General features: G+C 36.2%; 1 protein-coding gene across 3 annotated transcripts in view; it reads right to left on the reverse strand.

Annotated features, from left to right (window-relative positions):
• Nucleotides 1-6032: 6032 nt before the first annotated feature.
• Nucleotides 6033-22574, reverse strand: part of LOC124616757 (acetylcholine receptor subunit alpha-like) — a 279424-nt gene continuing 262882 nt past the window's right edge. For all 3 annotated transcript variants that reach the window (XM_047145142.1, XM_047145139.1, XM_047145140.1), the window contains one exon: nucleotides 6033-7034. In XM_047145142.1, coding sequence (XP_047001098.1) covers nucleotides 6876-7034 — 159 coding nt within the window. In that variant the 3' untranslated portion in view covers nucleotides 6033-6875. The remainder of the gene's footprint in view (nucleotides 7035-22574) is intronic.

A 22574-nucleotide genomic window follows, 5' to 3' on the forward strand; every position in this document is an offset into this window, starting at 1 on the left:
ACACATGGCTATTTGGAGTGGTGCCATGACTGGGAAGCATGGTCTGCCGATCGCTGGCACTGCATTGTGTTCAGTTATGAATCGCTATTCTCGACTACCCTGAAAAATTATGTTAGCAACCTGGGGAGAGATCCCATTCTTCCAATGTTTTGGAGATGCATAGTGGTATTACTCCTGGCACCACATTGTAGGGAGCCACTGGGTGTGATTACCGGTCATGGCTGGTAGTGATTGAGAGAACTCTGATGGCACAATTGTATGTTACAGACATCCTGCATCCTCAGGTGTTACCTCTCAAGCAACAGTAATGTGGTGCCATTTTTCAGAAGTTCAATGCTCATCCATACATAGCACATGTCCTTATGAACCGTTGTCTTTGTTAAAGTATTCCTGTAGCTGGTAAGATCCCCACACATGTCTCCAGCAATACATGTGTTGGACCATCTCAGATGTCAATTTTGTACCAGTGGCATCAGGGACTAATTGCAACAGTTGTGAGACAGCTTGCCTCAGGAGTGGATGCAACAGTTTTATGAGACCTTCCCCAACTAAATCAGTGGATGTATCCTGGCTAGAGGGGGTGCAAAATCATACTGATTAGTGGGCTGTACTGCAAAGTTCCTTGTGAATTTTACTCAATTTGTCATCAGTTAAATAACATCACATACCCTCTCAACCCATGAAGTTTCATCTCGTTTCCTTGTCTCCTTCTATGTGCTCCACTCTTTTTGTCAGGCAGTGTATGTTTGGAAAGTATTTAATTGCTTATCTACTGTGTGTCCTTCCTGAGTTTCTTCCTGTTTGTCATATTCTAAATTCTCTCTGAATGTAACTTAGTCACCATTTAAAGTTCTATGAAATTTACCTTTTTCCTTTCTAAGCTAAAAGTGATTGATGATGAAGCATTATTGCTGCCATTTGACCATCATCATCCAATAAACTATTCATTATGGGGCTCATATGTACTTAATTAAAGACTGATGGGTTTAGAAATAACTTATCTATTGTTGTTGTGCTACATTCTTCTGTTCTTGTTAGGGCTGTTTGGGGGTCAAACCAAACTGAACTTCATTAATTCTAGGTACTCTCAATCAGAGCTACCTGAGATGAAATCTAAATTGAAATCTCCACATACAGTTACTTCTTACATATTTCTATTAAGTCTTATGAGTACCCTATCTAACTGCGTATTGAAGTTTAAAAAATTTCCTGACAAAGGCCTCTAGAATGTCAAAACTGCTGTGGAATATATTTCCAAGTCTATTACTTAAGGGGGGATGTAAACATTTATTTAAAAAATTATTACAGCCATATTTATTGATGTAAAAATCCAAAATATTGCATGTGTATAGCAAAAGAGCTTTGTTTACCGGAAAAAATATAATAAAATATGCAGAATTAATATTTTGCCACAAATTTGAATTTTTGATTTTTTTATTGTCTTTTTTTATAAAAAGCCATAACTCAAATTCTAATCATGCAATTGGTCCAAAAATTTTATTGTAGTGTCCTGAGAAGGTTATAAGAACACTGAACTACAGTTATTAATTTGTGGTACAAATGATATCACTAACAGAGTTTTTAATTTTGCACATCCAAAATTAACTATCAGAATGTAATTGCAGGATCTCGTATTTTTTAGTTACAGGAAGACAGCAACATGTTGCAAACAGTTCCTGAAAATTTCATAGAATTAGTGCATATACTTTTTAAAAAAGGCTCTGAATAAAGTAAAAAATGTAAAACAGAGAAAATTAAGTTCGAAGATTTTCTTCTCATACTTTTACATGTATGAAGCTTACCTCAGTTTTAAAATCCTCCACGCTGATGCTCCTCATCCTCCAGATTTCTCTTCTGTCCTCTTCAAATCTGCCTGGCATGTATTTTCAGGTAAGACACTGACCTGTTAGCTTTCTTGACACTTCTCTCGACGATGGTGTAAAATGCTTTTGTTGTAAACACACCATGATGTATATCAGCTCTCTTCAGCACTTCAATTCTGCCATTATTTCCGTTATTGTAACATAAAGCTGTATCACAGATACCAATTTTGAGTACTTAAAGTCCACAGAACGCCATTTTTGAGCATCTAATCCAAATTAAATTACTGAAGATTTCATTTGAATTTTGTATCTTTCCGTGAAGACACTTCCTCAGTGAATCAGGGTTTGCAAGAAACTGAATGTGGGCTTAATTGCATACATAACAGGTTCTGGTAATGAGTGTTTATGTGAATACATCTCATTTCTGTTGTTGAACTTACACCAATCCTCTTTTGGACACAGATTGTGTGTTGGTGTTTGGTCAGTGGATAGTTTGTGGAAAAAAATTGCCCACACAACACACCTCACTGCCTCTAAATTGTGTGTGTTTTTCCTGACAGCTCTCCGATAAAATAACTGGAGAGAATCAATTTCTTTCAGATCAAGCCTGCCTTTTTCCGCCTAGTGGTTTTCCATCCTCAAGTACTTCACCTTTCCTCTATTTCAGCAAGCAACGAAGCCTACCACCAAGCCTCTTTTGGATGTGGCCAACACATTCCAACTATTCTATTGTTGTATTGTACAGATTTTTATCTATTACAGCTTTGAACAAAGAGAAGTCCCCATCACCAAGGTGTTTAGTATATCTAACACCGTATTGGTCCGCAGATCTGGAGAACATCCTCACAACTGCAGCAGCCTCCGAGCCCCCACTTGAGCCACTATAATTTTTAGAGCATGCCACAGTTTCTCACTGTCTTCATTGTTGGACATTTTCCTTGTTGCACACTGGTGGCAGTATTTAGACATAATTTCTACATCCAAAACTTTACCTGAGTCAATACCAATAACGGATGCAACTCCATACAGAGGTGTGTGACCCCTTTTCATCCAGGTCCCATCTACAGACACACACAGGTTAGTAACATTTGTAGGAGATTCACTGTCATGAACATCTACCCCAGAATCAATTTCTTTTTGGTTTATTTCCACCAATTCCTCCACTGCTTTCTTCATAAAAACTTTGGCAGTATCCCATATAGCATCAGACATTTCTTTATTTATTTTTTCAAACCTTGCACAAGGTGGAGGCATGTTCAGAAAACCACAAAATAAATTACCTCCTTCCCTGCCCTGTCCAAGGGATCTCAGAGCATATGCTAACCTAAAATTACTTTCACAGGTACCAGTGTCAGTTTTTTTGGAGGAGGAAAATGAAAATACATAGCCACATGAATTACAAATTAATTTAAAATCCAAAGCTATTCCCACTCTTCTTTCTTCAACAACAATCATGCATCTGTATTTTTACAACTAACACATGAACATGAAAACTTTATATCCTGGCAGAGAAGATCTAAACCAATAAGTCTGAATCCAGTGGAATCCATATCAACATCATTCACACACCTGCAAAATTCACCTGTCCCAAGTTTTGAAGCTGAAGCTGAGAGCTTATGTTCTTCATTTCGAGCTGCTTCCTCTTTTTTGTTGGTAAACGAATTCCTATGAAACCTCTGTTTCTTAAACACAGTTTTTCCACCACCCATTATCCATAAATCTTGACTTCCACGTAAAGGTTTGCGAATTCAACCTTCCACATACTAATATGTGTTAGTATTGTCAAACCATAAATAAACCACATGCAATAAAGTTTTCAGGCAAAGATATAGATTCAGGAAAACAGCCTTCACACTGACAAAAATTCCACTGAAGCAAGCAGTTTCCCAAATGTCAGAAAAGGTGGGAGTGCCCACCGTGCAGAGTTAATCAGTTTAACAATTTAAAGACATTTCTAAAGCTGCTATCATGATAAAACTCACATATAACTTGGATTAAACTGTGTAGATCAAAATCGAATAGGTGTTCATTGCAGTAATTACCAAAGCGTATGGTCTGGGGCTTCATTCCACTTTTTGTGTATATAGCTGCTTCCTTCACATTATGTCCATAGTAATGTGATACTAACTTGCATCCACCTAGGTGCATCTGCTCAATCTTTGTGGCTCCCAGATGATGTTCTGCTGTACATAGCACATCTACAGAAATACTTCAGGATTTTTTTAATGCCTTGTATTGACATGAGGAGCTCATTTTTCTTATTGAAAAAGCATCTTATGTGTTGATGGGAAAGTTCAGATGTATTATGACTGTTAACCTTCATGCTACCCAAGAGACCTTTTTTTACTTCTGTCTTTCTTATTGCAATTTTGTCGATAGTTGTTCAGTAGTTCTGTCTTTCTGAAACACTTAACTTAGAAAAGGCATAGTGAAAACATAGGAAATCACGGGGATTGAACATATACTATTGCAGTATAGTGCATGCTTCTGGAAATTAGGCATATAAGTAACCACTTTCTGAAAACATTGAGATGTAGACCATGGTATGTAAGGTGCAGCAGTGTAAGGCAAGGGTGTTCATGTGTGGGGGCAAGGGGGTCCACCACCTCCCCTCCCCCCAGCTCTCAGGAAAAGGAAAAAAAATATAGCATAGTCAGACACTTTTATTTCAAGAAAATGATTTAAAAATCAGTATTATGGATGTTTGTAACAAAATTGAAATTGGAACTTTCTTATGGCTGCTTAGAAATTGCCATATGTCTTCCAAAGTATTAAAAGTACACCACACTCCAAGGTCTAGCTCCCCTCCTCCCCCCCCCCCCCCCCTCCCTCCCTGCTAAGTGTTTGACAAGAATGCTGGGTATAGCTGATGGCTAAATACCTTGCAGAAACCTCTTCAAGGACCTAGAAAATCTCAGAGTTATGTGCAATACATATACCACCTAAAGGTATTTAATAACTATAATGAATAATACGAGAAATGAAAACAATTTCCCTGCAGATGATGCATCCCTTCCTAGGATTCACTGTAGTACAGCAGCCACTGCTTCTAATTTTACAGGATATCTGGATTCAGGGATGTAATTCTAATGTTTGTATTTAACAAACCTTGACTGACAGCTAATAGTAATGTGTATTAAGTTATATGAAGGCTTTGTTTGAAGTGTTAGATAAAAATAGCAGCTGAGTAGTTTAAGAAGGGGAGCACTGACTGTTTTGAAAAACTGATTTTTTTCTTCTAATATACATTTACATACATGTTGTTTCATAATGAACAGTGAAAATTGGCAAGGGTGAAATTACATGATAATAGAAGCAAAATGTTCCAGTAGACATGGGTCTGCAAATGAGCCATTATTGAGATAACTGTAAATTTATGGTTATGAATCACTGTAGATAGTTAACATTTTCATTTGCTTATTACAAAATTTTCCTTTATTTCACAACTAGAATATGTAATTTAAAAAATTAATAACATCTAATAAAAATACGCTAGTGTGGGGAACTTCATACTTACGTAATGTAATTACTAAAATTTTAAATAAACTGTGATTTTGCGAAACAAGTACAATAGATTAGTCATTTAACATCATATTAAATCACTGTATTCACGTCAGTGAGTGTTGAAATCCATATTAGCAGAATTATTTATCATATTCCAGAAAATAAAAAACAATGTACTAAATTTGAATTTTAAGCTGTATTACTGAAGAAGGTGACAAAAAATTTTAATTTTAAATTTTTAAGTGACAAAAAATTTTAATTTTAATTTTAAATCAGGAATATACAAAGTAAAAAAAAAAAAACAAAGTAAAATTACTGAAATAACAAATAATTAACTGTAAATGAACTAAACAAAAATGCCATGTTTCAAGCTGACTATCATATTTTTGTTCCTACGTAAGTGGCAGAAGCCATGAGGTCTTGTCTTTGGTGTTTTTGTGACTTAGGACAGAAATGGTGAAGGCTAATTGGTTCAAATGGCTCTGAGCACTATGGGACTTAACTACTGAGGTCATCAGTCCCCCAGAACTTAGAACTACTTAAGCCTAACTAACCTAAGGACGTCACACACATCCATGCCCGAGGCAGGATTCGAACCTGCGACCATAGCGGTCACGCGGTTCCAAACTGAAGTGCTTAGAACCGCACGGCCACACCGGCCGGCCGAAGGCTAATTGTCAACTGGCACAATGAACAGAAAATAAAAACATTTAGTGTCATTTTATTTTACAGAGGATTCAGCACAATCACATGTTGTTACCAAAGCTAAGTATTTCAGTTTTCTCTCAAGAATTTCTATCTCCATCACTGGCATGTGGTGATGATGTGTAGCTTTTGTGCTCCAGAAATTACCTTGCTGAGTTAATTATTTATAAAATTATTAATTTTGAATATGCTTTGATGAGGCTATAATGTTGGAGATGTCATCTATCAGTATTGCAGGCCTAGATTTCTACTGAACATAACTTGTGTAACAAACTGGAGGATAACACAAAGTAAGCGCAATTGTTATCAATCTGTGTGGCTGAGCATCACACTGAGAGCACTTATCTTCCTGGTAATGCAGATGATGTATGCTGATGAGAGCATAATTTTTATGTTAATATCCAACATGAACTATCAACATGCCAGAAGATGGAGAGACTATGTACTCATGTCATTATCAGTTTGTAGTCAACAAAGAAGACAGTTATGTTCTAAATTCTATGGCTAAATTTTATGTACAGTATTACCTTGTATTCTTATATTTACAAGAAGCAATAAAAAATCTGATTTCATATAAGCATAACATGAAAAGAGGAACACTCGTTATCTATTGAAGCAAATATGTATCACTTCTGATCTCTATTTCAGTTAAAATGAGTTAATAAATGAGTATAAAATGCATCTATGTTACATCTTGAGATGAAAAATTTTGAAAACTTCAAAATGATGTACATTTTATTTAAATCTGCCATCTACAGTTTGACAACCTCAAACATATTTCATACATTATTGTGATGATCTTCATTCTACTTTCACACAAGGATGTATTAACCATACACAAGATCAGTATTTTGGAATTGTAACTGCAAGTAGGATTATGTAAGTAAGAGTCATTATGTAAACACCAGTACGGTCTAATATAACAGCTGCAAGTTTCCATTCACTTGGAACTGGTGTCTTTAGACTATTGGTCTTATCTTCATTGTCATCTTTCTCTGTGCTCTGGAATGAGAACGAAAACAAATAAATAAAATATTTTTCATAACAAAGCTCCTAAATAATTATTGCATCAAAGTCTCTTTAACCTATAGCTTCACTTGTCTTTAACAGATGAAACAAATTGAGCAGAACAAGGTAGTAAGGAGAATGAGAAGATAAACCAAGTAGAGCTTTATTTGAGTTGTACATAACTTGCCACAGCCTTTGCCTCTTTTTTTGACCTCTTCACACCACCTGAATCCTTTTTCTCTTTTCCATAAGAAGGAATCTCTTCTTCATTTTTGTCTCCTACCCTTGCTTCTTTTTTCTCTCTCTACAAATTACACTCGGAAGCCTGTTACAATGTTTACAACTTAATCACATTGTTAGCCTTTCAGTCTTCTCCTTGGTCATTCTAACGGTCTTTGTTCATTCTACATGAGTGACTTCATCATTATCTTATTATACTGATGTCTTTTTCTTAGGTCTTCAGATCTGCAAATATATTCCTTTTTTTCTGTGTACCCCATCCATTCTTACCAAAAGCTAATTTTTTATGATTGCAGTTTTATGTCTTTATTGTCTTTTCGAATATTTGTTTAATTTCAAAACAGCAAAGAAATAATAGTTCATACTTTTTTTCCTTCAGATGGTGCTACTAAGTTCTTATGTTCTGTCTCCATTTGTCTTCCAAAATATTAAAAATACCTTATACCACCAGATCTTCCCCACCCCTGTGCCACTACAAACTATCATATGGGTGCCCTTGTTTCTACACCAATACACTACTGACCTACTCTGCCTTCCACACCTCAAAAATACACTTCACATACGGAAGAATACACCACTTCCAAATAAACTCTCTCCAGACTCACAAGTCAGTCGTCAAATTAACCCCTGAAAACCTAACACCATCAGAAAGACTCGCATTCAACCCTGCAACCCTGATCAAGTTTGCTGGATTTGTCAAGGATCTCCTTTCCCTGGCTCACTCTCTTCACAATTACATTCTCTGTCCTCATTTGCTTGGTATATTGCATACTGACCAGTTCAAGATCAGCACCTATAAGCTCCAAGCACACACATGACTTTCTCAAACTATGTCTTAGCCGTTTCCAGCTTCCCTCTAACTGTTACCCTCCTCCCTTTCCACTTGGCTGCTTCAAAGTACTTTTGCAAGAGAGATGTCTCTACCTCAACTTTTCATCCTTCATTATAGCCCTTCCTATTGACACCAACTTCATAGTTTGGAACATCAGCTATTGATGCTGAGAAACCCATCCTGACCTTACTATTTGTTATGCTGAGAAGGACTCAACACTATTTACCATTATGATTTACAATTCTATTCCAGAAGTCCAGCATTAGCTCCACCAACTCCTCAAAACATTGGGCTTATCCTAAACCTGTGATGTGAAACCATCTTCTTACTTACAACTGCTTGCTCCCAAAGATTCACACCTGCAACTTTCATCAGTTTGACTCAGAGGAGAGGACGAAATACCGTTGCCCAGTTAACAACAACAAGAAGCCAGCTTCCCCTCCTACACCACCAACAGTTCAATGAATGTCAACTGTGAAAGGGTATAGTGTGATTGGCTTTCCTCCATATCACACTCGTTTCAATCTTATTATATGTATATCAGCACAGGTAAAAAGTTACATGGCAAGAAATAATAAAAAATTATTATCAGTGAGACAGAAATGCTACAAAAGAATTTATTGCAAGTGTTACGCAACAGCACTGGTCTCGAGTTGTGAGCCATATCAATAATGTAGCCACGGGATGGTGGATCTCTGGAGGGCTACTGGAGGAACAAATTGTAGAGAGAGTCATTTCTATCAGCTGCAGCACTGATTCTGGATCCAATGAAGAGGACAGCAATGATACTGTTTCCTGTAGTTGTGCCACTTACATCACAATTGTGAACATTTATAAAATATTCATATATGTAAATGCCCTGTTCAATTTGTTTATTGCTTACCAGTGCTTCACTGATGGCCACTTAGTGAGCACACAATGAAAGTAAGTGTTATGTGCTCATCTTGTGCTGGCCAATAACACTCCTTTCCATTCATTCCATGCAAAACCATCAAAAGCCACAAGTTATTTTAATTGTGCTACAGCCTCTTTACGGGTCTCTCTATTATGCTTCAAAGTTCCCACAGAAAGATTCTTTACCTTAGTTGATCAACATCTGTAACAGCTGTCTACTGTATGCCTTCCTACACCCAACATAAAATCAGTTCCTCCATTGCCTTCCGTAGTTCCAGAATCATTACTGCCAAATGGTTTTTTTATTTATTTTTTATTTTTTAAATTATTGTCATTATGGACTGCTACAGCATTGTATATGAACATTCCCTATGCCCATAGCCTTACTGTCATGGAACATTCCAATCCCAGTGTCATACTGCCATCCAGCCCACCACTTCCTTTTTAATCTTTGTTGCCAGTGACATTTTGACAAAAATTATTTCTCAGTTGACATAAGCATTTGCAAGCAACTGGTTACAATGGATAAGGGTATACATATTATCTTTCTGTGCTAAATTGTTTATAGGTAGTGCTCTCAAAACACATTAGGTGAAATCTCAACATTTTGAGAAAAAAAGACATGGTTGAATTTTCAGTCCTTCAGTCATACAATAAAGTTATTCCCTGTACTCATGGTGGTGGTTTGTGTGCCTCAGTGGTGCTGACATCTGAACAATAGTGCATCTGAAGCAAGGGGAAGCTACAGTAAATATATTTCACAGGGAAATGCAGCTCCACTGTAATGTTTAATGATGGGCAAAACATTTTGGAGATACAATAGACTTCCTTACAGATTTCTGGGTGGGGTACTGCTGAGGAGGTGGCAGTCATCAGAAGAAAAGAAAGCTGGTCTTCTGCAGGTTGGAGAATGGGCTGATGGACTGTTAGATCCCTTAATCATGTATGTATGTTAGAGAGCTTGAAAAGAGAAATTGATGGCTGTAAGTTAGATACAGTGAGAATTACATTGCTGTGGTGGGAACAATATAATTACTGATCAGATGCTCGGTTACTGGTATCAATACAAAACACAATAGGGTAATGTAGGAATAGGTCTAATAATTATTAAGAAAATAGAAATAGGCTGAATTACTATAAACAGCAGAGCAAACAAATTATCACAGCCAAGATTTATATACACAGTGTCATGATCCATGTAAAGTTCTTAGGGGCACGGGATTTCATTCTGTTGGGTATAAGTCTCTTCAACTGGATAAGTTGAAACAATAAGAGATTGTTGAGAATTTGAATGAGAACATTGCACAATGACTGACTGAAAGAAGATGATTAATGCAATAAAAGACAAATGTGAAGTTTTTTAAGAGATGAAATAGTGAAGGCAGAAAAGGAAAATCCAGGAAAAATTGCAAATCCCTGTAGAAATACTTGGATAACACAGGATATATGTTAAATTTGATTGATGAAATAAGAAAATATAAAAATGCAGTGCATGAAATGGAATGTATGAGACTGACAGTAGTGAAAGGTGCAAAGCAGGAATGGCTAAAGGAGAAATGCAAAAGCTGTAGAAGTATGCATGACTATAATACAGAAGAAACAGAAAATGAAAGAAAGCTTTGGAGGAAAGGGAAGTACCTGTATGAAGATCATGAGCTGAGGGTCTACCTGGTACCAAATAGAGAAGAGAAGGCTAATAGTTGATAGAAATAAATAGAAGTGCTACATCAACAAAAGAAGCTTGGTGACAATATTATGAAAAATGGAAAGGAGATGGAGAAGTGGATATTCTGAGAAGAATTTGACAAATCACTGAAAGATATAAGGTACCTGAGGTAGATGGCGTTCCTTCAAAATTATTAAGATCTTCAATAGATCTGGTATATAATACTACAGAAGGTAGGTGTTGTCGGATGTATTACCAATCCACTAATAGAAGAAGTTATTGAAATAAATGGTTGTAGCTCTGTCATAAGTTGCATTGAAAAGTATCTTTTTTTTATTTCTTGATGATGACTAGTTTTGGACACTTATATCCATTTTCAAATCATCACTATTGTGTGACAAATACAAGTGATAGCCTATGTACAAAAACTGCCCCTGCAGTGATGATCAAAGTGGCAATATGGCCGACTTAACAACAGTAAATAGAGCACATAGGACGAACATTACAAATACAGGCAATAGCCTATGTACAATACTGTCCCTGCAGTGATTATCAATGTGACTCTATGGGCAACTCAACAACCATAAATAGAACACTAAAAAATGTCAATCCTGTGTATTCTGTTTACAGTTTTTGAGTCGGCCATAGTGCTGCTTCAGTCATCACTGTAGGGGCAGTTTTTGTACATGGGCTATCACTTGTATTTGTCACACTTATGATACAGATGGTTTGAAAGTGGACACAGATGACTGAAACTAGTTGCCATCAAGAAATAAAATAAGATACTTCTCAGTGCAACTTATGATGGAGCTACAACCATTTTTTCAATTACAAAACAAGTTGCGGATCTATTTTTCACCTGCAGCAAGCTGCAAGTTCATAGAATAAGTTATGGTTTTAAAGTACAGGCAGGGATTATTTACAAAAGGATGGATGACTGGTAGAAGCCAACCTAGGGGTTCCACAGAAATGTAGAACTTGCGAAATAATAATGATGCTATGAACTGCCTTAGAAGACAGGTGAAGAATTGCAAGTTCACATTTATAGCTTTTATATCAATGACACTGTTATTGCATCAAAGGAAAATTTGCTCAAGAAAACTAATAAATTATGAAATGTGGAGCACAGCTGATAGACACATATAAAAGAAAAAGATGTACAGTTGCTAGCTTTTGGAATTAATAGTTTTTGAGATATATGTGTGCCTCAGGTGTCCCAGTTTTGACTAAGTTTAGTAAATGATGAACCCGTGTGTGTGGTTTTTTGAAAGTATTGTTGATTTATATAATGTTTTGTGAATTTGAGAGTGCATTGTGCATTGCTCTTTGTTTCTGGGCCTGTTTCAGCACATTCCAGTGTACGGCAAGTGTTGTGTTGCAGCATGCTTGAGAATGAGACTGAAACTTCTGATTTGGTCTGACAGCAGAATCAAGAAATTGCTACTGTAAAGCAAAAGTGACTGGCAATGTGAATGCTGCAACAAAAATGCTGTGTGGTGTATGAGCTTACTGTACAGAACTTGAAACAAAATGCAATGACATTAGCAAAGTGGTATCCAATTGTATTGTATTGTATTTTTATTGATCCAGGCAATCATAGTATTGTACAGCTGTACATATGATATTGGACAGGTCAAGAGAACTATTTACAAGTAATTTTTACAAATCGATTTTTACATTATTTTGTAGCAAGGAAATTATCTATCTTAAACAAAACAGTTAATACAAATCATAGAATTGTAAGGTTGTACATACGGTATTGGACAGGTCAAGAGAACATATTTGCAAGTAATTTTTAATAAATTGCTTTTACATTATTTTGCAATGAGGAAGTTAGCTATCTTTAACAAAACAGTAAATACAAATGTTGTATGGTAAAATATAAACAGACAATACAAATTTAATAGTAAAGTAGTCCAGTGTATTTCATAGACATGCACAGTATATAATAATCCAGTATATTTCAAAGACATGCACAGTATATAATTTTCAGACCTAACTGAACATTTATCATATTGTTTACATTTTTAACCCCTTTCAAAAAAATGATCAACTGCATAAAAGCAATGGTCCAAGAGATATTTTTTTAACTTATGTGTGAAGGCTCTTGGGTTCTTTGTTGCTTTGATTTCATTGGGTAAATTGTTATACATTTGTATCCCAACATTTAAAACACTTTTTTGGTAGCAGGTAGTTCTGGACTGACACATATGTAGGTCAGATTGCTGCCTTGTTGCATAGTTATGAATATCTCCATTGAATTTTAGTGTGCAGTCATTGTTTAACAGGTATGACTTGACAAATGAGACGATATTATAAATGTAAGCAGAGGGCAGTGTCATAATGCCATTTGTTTTGAAATGTTGTCTGCATGATTCATTATGTCTTAGATTACATATTATGCGTATTGACTTTTTTTGCATTTTGAAAATATATCTACCTCCAGGTGAGTTCCCCCAAAATATGATTCCATACTGTAATGTAGAATGGAAGTAAGCATAATATACATGTATGAGAACAGATTTTGTGACTGATTTTTTGAGTATCCTTAAAATGTAACACACAGTTGAGAGCTTTTTTGAGATATAATTTGTGTGAGTCTCCCACTTAAGATTTTCTTCAAGCCACATGCCAAGAAACTTGACAGAGTCCACACACATAAGCTCTTGGTTATTTAGAATCACATCAGGCATTTCTTGTTTTTGGGATGAGAGTCTGAAGTTGATGTACGTTGTTTTCTGTATGTTTATAATCAGTTTGTTCTCGTTGAACCATTTGCTGAGTGACAACATAAGCGGTTTAATTTTTTGGTTGTGGTCCTCTGTATCAGTACCTGTTATTAGTATACTCATGTCATCGGCAAATAGTGTGGTATGTCCTGTAGCAAGCTTCGTGCTTATATCATCAATGTATTGCAGAAACAGTATGGGTCCCAGGATTGAGCCTTGTGGCACACCATATCTAATAGGCATTGTGTCAGAGGAATGGACAGTAGATTGATGGGTGGTTGTATTCTTTTTTTCAAAATTAATTTCAACTTTTTGAAATCTGTTTGACAGGTAAGATTCTAACCATTTGTTTGCAATTCCTCTTATACCTTTATTTGCTAACTTCTTAAGGAGTATGGTATGGTCAATTACATCAAAGGCTTTGGATAAATCTAAAAAGATACCAGCAATTGTGTCAATAGTACAGTGAAATTTGATCACAAGGTTTTGAAGAATGAAACTAATATGGTATTCAATGAATGGAGTATTGACTTCATTGTTGCCACACTTGGAATTGTTATGGATCACAATTTAAAAATGAAAACGTTTCAGGAATTCAAATCAGTTTGTGGTGTACATCCAGTGATTCTCATCAAACAATTTCAGAGTGCTTTCCCTAAAATCTGCCCAAAAAGACAGAAAGTTAACACAGTTGTAAGCTTTTTTTTTTTTTTTTTTTTTTTTTTTAAAAAGTGATACTGGTCACAGAACATCAATCAACTAACACAGCATTGTCATCATCATCACCACCAAATTACACACAGACGTAGGTAACCATTTGAGAATATTTAGGAAAACAATAGCATGAAAACAAATATTTAGGTAATCCAGTAAATTGGCTTTGTCTTTGCACTATGAAGTTAATTATTGACCATGAAAACACTTTGGTAGAAGGGAAGATGGACCACACTTAAACATAGCAGACAATATAATGAGTGTAATCAATATAAAGAGGATAATCAGCTGAACAATGATAGACAAACTCAAGACAGACTGCTAGAAGAGGAGGGAATGAAAAATGTATGCCTGCCCACTGTCACAGTTAAATTAAATGAAATTTCAGTAAAGACTTGGTCTGTAGTTAATGAGTCAGCACTTAAATAAATAATATTCTGTCTGATACAGATTGTGATGTAAGAGGTAACTTGATGTGAGAGACAATGTAATTACTGAAGATATGTGATGCCCATCATTGACATCAATGTTTCCAGTATTGATGTTGGGGGGCTTCTGGAAAGAGAGAGTCAGGTCTGCACACTATTAAATAAATTGTATCTACAGCTAAACAAGATGGCACACTTCCCATCTTTTCCTGTGAGTGGCATATTCATTGTCAGTGCTGAGGGGGGGGGGGGGGGGGGGGGAGGAGGGTTGGGGGGAAATTAAAAATCACGTACTACTGAAGTTCAACTTTAGTGGAAAAGAATACGAGATAATTTTCCTGGTTGTTCAAACATTATCTGTTGGATGTATTTTCAGGATGGATGGCATGTCAGTGAATAAGTGTAAAGTGGATTTTGCTGCAAGCGATCCATTAATTAAGAAGGGTTATGATAAAGGAAAATTTCATTTAGAGGGTCATCAACAAGGAAGAAATGAGTTCTGTGCATATGAATTTAAGATGTACTAATATGGATAAGGAGGAATTTGAAACTCAGATAAACATTACTATGTTAGAGAAGAAAAATGCACCTAGAAGAGAGAAAAAGCAAAAGTTGTTCTTTGTCAAATTTGTAAGAAGATTCAAGAGATGTCTGATTTGTTGGGAAAGTACTTGATCATTACCCTACAGTATTTTCTATGGCACCAGGATTAATTAAAAGTTTTAAATGTAAACTGAAAGGAAAAGAACATGACATGAGGCAGTCCACAGCAAAAGTTATCCTTTATCATCTGCAAAACATGAAGCTATATATCTTGAAACTAAATTAATATTGTGACAGAATATTACTGAAAGGTAGTTACAACTGTAACACAATACATGTGGATAAAAAGTACGGATCTGTGAGATTTGTGTTAGACAAGAGATCAGTCAAAAGAACTGTTTTATCACAGAGACTAAGGAAAACATTTAGAGGAGTTATTGCAATGTCTTAAAGGTGTCAAATATTTTACCAGCTTTGTTCTCATAAGCAGTTATTGGCAAGCGAAGTTAGATAAGGAAAGCAGGAAATGCACTACTTTTTGTATAAAAGAGGGAGTTATCAGTTTAATGTTATATGTACTAAATGTGTCTACAGCTGCTTTCATGCATGCTCTGGATAAAGTTTTAAGGGAAAAATTATTAAAGAAGTTTGTCATCTATGTCAATGATATATAATAATTAGTTGCGAATAATGTGAAGAATAATTGGAGACTGCTAATGAACTTTTGCAAGCTTTCAGAAAATTAGGAGTAACATTTAACTTGGAGAGGAAGAAAATCTGCAAAAAATTAGATCAAGTTTTTTATGTCACACCATATCGCCACAAGGTATCAAAACTGATTTAGGTAAAACAGATGTTGTCAGAAAATTTTCTGCATCAGAATGTTCCAAATAGTAAAACATCACGTTTTTGAGTCTCAAATTTATACAGAAAATGCACCGATAAATATTGCTTATCTACACTAACACCTCTGACACTGTAAAAAAATGGGTACATTGTGGATGAAGGGACAAGAACAGCAAAAAGCTTTCAATCACACAAAATCTAAATTGCATGAAGCAAAATTATTACATCGGCCAGATTTGTCACTTGATTTTTATTTTGGACCAGGCTCCAGGAATTATGCAATAAATGTGGAATTGTATCAGATGTGTGATTTTAACGGAAGTACGGAACACAGAATAACAGCACCTGAGACTCGATCACTGAGGTTAGGGAAGAAAAAGCATACAGTAACAGAAAGAGAATCATTAACTATCACTTGGGGATTTTATACATTCCAGTTGTATCTCTTGGGAAAGCATACAGTTATAATGACTGACCATAAAGCATTATCTTTCCTAATAGCTGTTGTCCTGTGCACAAGCATCTTACGCACTGTGCACCAACAATACAAATATTGGATTTCAAATAAGATATATGCCTGGAAAGATTAACACTCTATTGACAGTGTTGTACCTATCTCAAAATGTGGCATTCTTTAACACAGAAAGATATACAGATTTTATATAAGCTGTTGAAGGAGAAAAGTTCATCCAGAAATTATTACAAACTATCAAATCCTTGTAAGATGTAGAGAACTACTTAAAAATGGTGAAGTATAAATATAATGGTCTGAATGAGACAAAATTTATAAGCTATTATTTGAAAGAAGAGGGAATTTTGTTTCGAAGATACAATATTAATTCTGATCAATGGAGAGTCTGTATTCATGACATGCTACTGAAGATCTTGTGTAAGTTACGTTCACACATATAGGACTAAGCAAATGTATGCTAAAATTACAGAAGTATAGTATACTAAACAACATGGTGAAGAAAGTCTGCACAATTTTGAAGATATGCAATGTATGCCAGATACCTAAAGTGTGACCTGAGCAGCACCAAGGACTAATGCACAGTACAACCCCACGTAAACCAGGTGGCACTTGCATTGACCGCTACCATGTTTCAGAGGAAATTTTATGGCAGATAATGGTTATTTTGGAATTGTTCTCAAAATATTTAAAGTTTTATCCATTATGCAAAGCCACCAGCAAAAATTTGCTCAAGAAATTAGAAGATGACTATTTTGTTATTTTGTCAGTCCTTTCTTAGTGGTCATGGTCCACAATTTAGAGAAGCAATGTGGAAAGAGTAATGTTAAACATATCCTTAATTCTCACTATACACTAGCTTCCAATCCAATGGAGTGTGTAAAGAGTAAACTCGAATGTTTATTTTGTGCATATGGTGGAAACAATTTAAAGAGTGATACAAAAAGTTATTGGACTTTGAGACTATTATAAGTAGCCTGTGCCATGATGGTACAAGTTAGTCACTTTGCACTGTTTTATTTGATAAAATACTGCCTAGTATTTTTAAGCAATTTATAAATTTTCCATCAAGAGACAATATTTCAACTGAAGAACTGCATTATGAGGGCCTACAACACATGAACAAGAAAGATTATGGAAGAAAGAAGATGCTTGATGAAATAGTGAAACCTGTTGTTTATAAAGTTGATGACTGAATTCTCATGAGCACACATATGAAGACTTCTGAGATAACCAATGAAATTCAGAAGTTCCATCATTATTGTACTGGGTCATTTCATGTAAATAAAATTGTGCATCCAAACTATTTACCTTTAGAATACATTAACTCTGGGAAATGATATTGAAAATGTAAAGCTATATCATAGAAGTGAATGACTTTGCTCTGTCAGTGTTATGTTTAAATTCCCTGTGTATTAAAAAGTCAACAGAACTGTGAGTCATAGTGTTAAGAATTGTATGTTACCTAGACTGTCCTTAAAAATGGCTACATGATTGTTGCACGTGTTATAGCTCTGTGTGGAGATAAGTTGAAGTTCATGTGCAACTTTAAATTGACAGTATGAAAATGCAGTGGACAAGACAACAGGAAGAACTTTTTATGTATATCTATGTGATTTTACAGTGCAGAGACTGTATACATTTTTCTGCTGTGATGCTTCTGTACTCACTGTGATGCATAATGATCAGATAATATGTTGTTGTTATATGCTATAAGGGTCATGTTTGATATTTTTTATTGTTTTTACTCACATACTTTGATGCACTTTTCACTTAAATTAATAATTTTTTTAATTGTTCTGGGAGGAATGGTTGTATTAAGCCCTTATTTTATTAAATGGTTACAAATACACATGAAAATTGCAACACAGTTTTGCTAACGGTTTATTAATTATAGCTATTGTTTTTCTGTGCTTTTTTTTATTGTGTGGCATACACTGAGAGTTTTTGAATCGCAATTGATGTTATGTTTTGTACAGATATACTAAAGTTTTTGAGAAATCACTATCAACATTTTGACATTTTTTTTTACCATTTTCAGACTGTAACGGGATTTATTTTGTAAGTGTATTTGTTTAATTTTTTTGCATCCTTGAGGGATATTTGTGAATGTTTTGTTTGACTGTGTGAGATCATTTTTTTGTTTTCTTTTTTACATTAATAATCTCATTTTCATTAAACTACATACAAAAAGAAATTGTTTCCATTTCTTGGGATGTGTGAGATGTATGTGTATCTAAGGTTTCTGCATTTTTTATGTGAATTTATTGAATGATGTATCTTAGTGTGTGGGTCCTACCAGTAAACTTTGTGAGCTTGCTGCCTATGCAACCCACACATTTGGACAAGGACAAAAGATAACACCCAGTGACAGTATAGTAGGGGAGGAGCTTACAAGTTCCTTAGTTGAGGAAGAGGGAGGCTTAGTTTGAGAAAGGTTAAAAAGGAAGAGTCCATCTCATCCTGGGGTCAGAAATGACATTGTAATTATATAAAATACAAATTTAAGTGTAGGAAGTCTTTTATGAAAGTTATTGCAACTGCAGAATACTGAAAACTAGATGGGCAGATTGAGTAACTAATGAAGAAGTATTGAAACAGACTAAACTGAGAAGAGCTTTATGGCACAAGTCCCTTCCCTACAGCCTAGGTCTTCGTGGCAAACGAATCTGCTCCAGTCCGGAATCCCTGAACCATTACACCAACAACCTGACAACAGCTTTCGCATCCCGCAACTACCCTCCCGACCTGGTGCAGAAGCAAATAACCAGAGCCACTTTCTGATCCCCTCAAACCCAGAATCCCCCACAGAAGAACCACAAAAGTGCCCCACTTATGACAGGATACTTTCCGGGACTGGACCAGACTCTGAATGTGGCTCTCCAGCAGGGATACGACTTCCTCAAATCCTGCCCTGAAATGAGATCCATCCTTCATGAAATCCTCCCCACTCCACCAAGAGTGTCTTTCCGCCGTCCACCTAACCTTCGTAACCTGTTAGTTCATCCCTATGAAATCCCCAAACCACCTTCCCTACCCTCTAGCTCCTATCCTTGTAACTGCCCCCGGTGTAAAACCTGTCCCATGCACCCTCCCACCACCACCTACTCCAGTCCTGTAACCCGGAAGGTGTACACGATCAAAGGCAGAGCCACATGTGAAAGCACCCACGTGATTTACCAACTGACCTGCCTACACTGTGATGCATTCTATGTGGGAATGACCAGCAACAAACTGTTCATTCACATGAATGGACACAGGCAGACAGTGTTTGTTGGTAATGAGGATCACCCTGTGGTTAAACATGCCTTGGTGCACGGCCAGTACATCTTGGCACAGTGTTACACCGTCCGGGTTATCTGGATACTTCCCACCAACACCAACCTATCCGAACTCCAGAGATGGGAACTTGCTCTTCAATATATCCTCTCTTCCCGTTACCCACCTGGCCTCAATCTCCGCTAATTTCAAGTTGCCGCCACTCATACCTCACCTGTCATTCAACATCATCTTTGCCTCTGCACTTCCGCCTCGACTGACATCTCTGCCCAAACTCTTTGTCTTTAAATATGTCTGCTTGTGTCTGTATATGTGTGGATGGATATGTGTGTGTGTGCGAGTGTATACCCGTCCTTTTTTCCCCCTAAGGTAAGTCTTTCCACTCCCGGGATTGGAATGACTCCTTACCCTCTCCCTTAAAACCCACTTCCTTTCGTCTTTCCCTCTCCTTCCCTCTTTCCTGATGAAGCAACCGTTTGTTGCGAAAGCTAGAATTTTGTGTGTATGTTTGTGTGTCTATCGACCTGCCAGTGATTATATAAAGTATATTAGACCAAATGTAAATACTCACAGAGAATATTGCTTGTAAGTCAGGATACAAAGAAGCAGTAATAATAATGATAGAACTCAATGTAAAGACACTGAAATCATGTTAGTATCAAAATTCATGTTGTAATTACAGAGTAATTAAAGAATGTAGTCAATCAATTGTAGCAGTGAATATTTCACAAAATTTCAATATGAAAACCAATTTATTTCAATATACTAATTATATCAAACTTTTTGCCACTATTTTTCAAACTAGGTTCTGTAATGAGTCTTGTGAAAGCACATGGCTTTCAACTGTAAGTTTAATTAAGTACAATTCAAATCATATATGAAAACTTTTGTAATTGTTGCATGTTATAGAAGCACCAATGGTGATAGACACAAGAGATCAGTCAGTAATGTGCCAGACCTGGATGAGATCTTGTGACAATAAATCTGTGTATGTCTTTATAGAAATAAATAAGTGAAAGATAAAATCCAACAAATTGGCTATTTCATTTATTATTTACTGTACCACAAAAACTTTGTTGATGGATACAAGGCATATTTCAAAAAGGAAAGTTGTGTATTTTTAGTTTTTTTTTTTTAAAGGACTGTCGATTTGATGAAAAGTAAATATGAAAGTTAAGTGTTCAAGACTGTTCCCAGAAGCATCACAACATTATAAGGTGTTAACTGAAAATACTGACAACCTTGCCAGAGTCTCCATTCATGGACAACATTCTATCCAGTCGACTCATAAACAGATTGCATTCATTATTTGTTCCAATTACATCAACAAACCCACTGCAACTATGAATTGACCACTAGCCAGTACTTCCCCTATCATGAGGTATCATCAGAACATGTAAAACTGAACATCATATTTTGCCAGGACTTTGTCTACTTTTTGTTATGCCCCAAGATTAAGGGAAGTGGTGTTCTATCATCCACTTGACCTACAAAAAATCCTAGTCCATAATTAAGACACTTCTGCACTCAAACTTATACTGCATAGGTCATTCCCTTGTGGATGATCCAGTTGCTTGATCTGTCCCAATACAGTCTCCCACCACTTTGCATTGCAGTTATGTCACAGATTTTTCCTGTCGTATCTTGAACAGGATCATTTCTGAACTCACTGTAACAGATGTGCAACACCCTGTGTGAGCTGATGACTAAAATGGCTGCCTGTCCCTATTAAGCTCTGAGAGGTGTACTAATTTTGACTTTGCCATACTCGATTCCTTTTTGTACAAATGACAATTTTTAAAATTCATTGTCAGTGTCATACTTACGTGTGATGCCATGCATGTGGTCTTCTGTGTTACTTTCTATTGAAGTCCTTAGCACTGTGACATAACCATAATCAACAAACATGTAGGCAAGCTATGTGTTAGTCACAGCTAGTTGGCTGTCATTATAAAATTTCATTTAGTGTAATATTTTGATGTAATTCTGTATGTAATGTAATTAGGGTATCATTCCCTTATAGCATTTAAGATTCACAAATTTATTTTTATTTGTCATTATTTCTATACTGTTTTGTAGATTGTGTAATCTTTTGGAATGTGACATGCTGCATATTTTTGTAGGAAATTATCACAAACATAAATAAATAAACTTGTGACCAGAAATTACATCTGAAACATGTACTGAGCCTCAAAATGAATGTGTAATCAAACGAATATACTTACTGAAGGAAACAATATGACTGCCGAAGAAAACAAAGTGTGGTAGAGGAGACATAAACTTATTATACATGAATTGCATCTCCTTTGAAGTCATCACTAAAACAGATCTGTGGTACAGCAATGGGCAGCCACAAGGCACCACCATATACCAACCTTTCCATGGACCATCTAGAGGAACCCTTCCTAATGACTCAGAATCCCAAACGGCCCACCTGTTTCAGATTCGTTGCTGAAATCTTCATGATATGGACTAAGTGTGAGATATACTTAATCCACATGCCCCCAGAACCTCAACACCTCCTCCCCCATCTGCTTCACTTGGTCCTCCTCAGTCCAAGAAGTTGCCTTCCTCATTGTCGAGATCCACCCCAAAGGTGGCTACACTAGTACTTCCACCCACCTCACCCCTACCAACCACAAGCAGTACCATTAATTTGACAGCTTCAACCAATTCCATACCAAAAATACCTTCCACACAGCCTATCCACCCTTGGCCACCATATCTGTACTGACAAGAAGTCCCACCCCTAATATGCCACAGTTCTCACTGAGATCTTTACAGACTGAAATTACCCTCCCAGCCTTGTCCAGAGACAGATCTAACATGTCTTGCCCTCCCATTCATCTACCATTGCCCACATATCCACTGTCTGGCCACAGTGGCACATACTG

This window comes from Schistocerca americana, chromosome 5, assembly GCF_021461395.2.
Source record: "Schistocerca americana isolate TAMUIC-IGC-003095 chromosome 5, iqSchAmer2.1, whole genome shotgun sequence".
Lineage (NCBI taxonomy): Eukaryota > Metazoa > Arthropoda > Insecta > Orthoptera > Acrididae > Schistocerca > Schistocerca americana.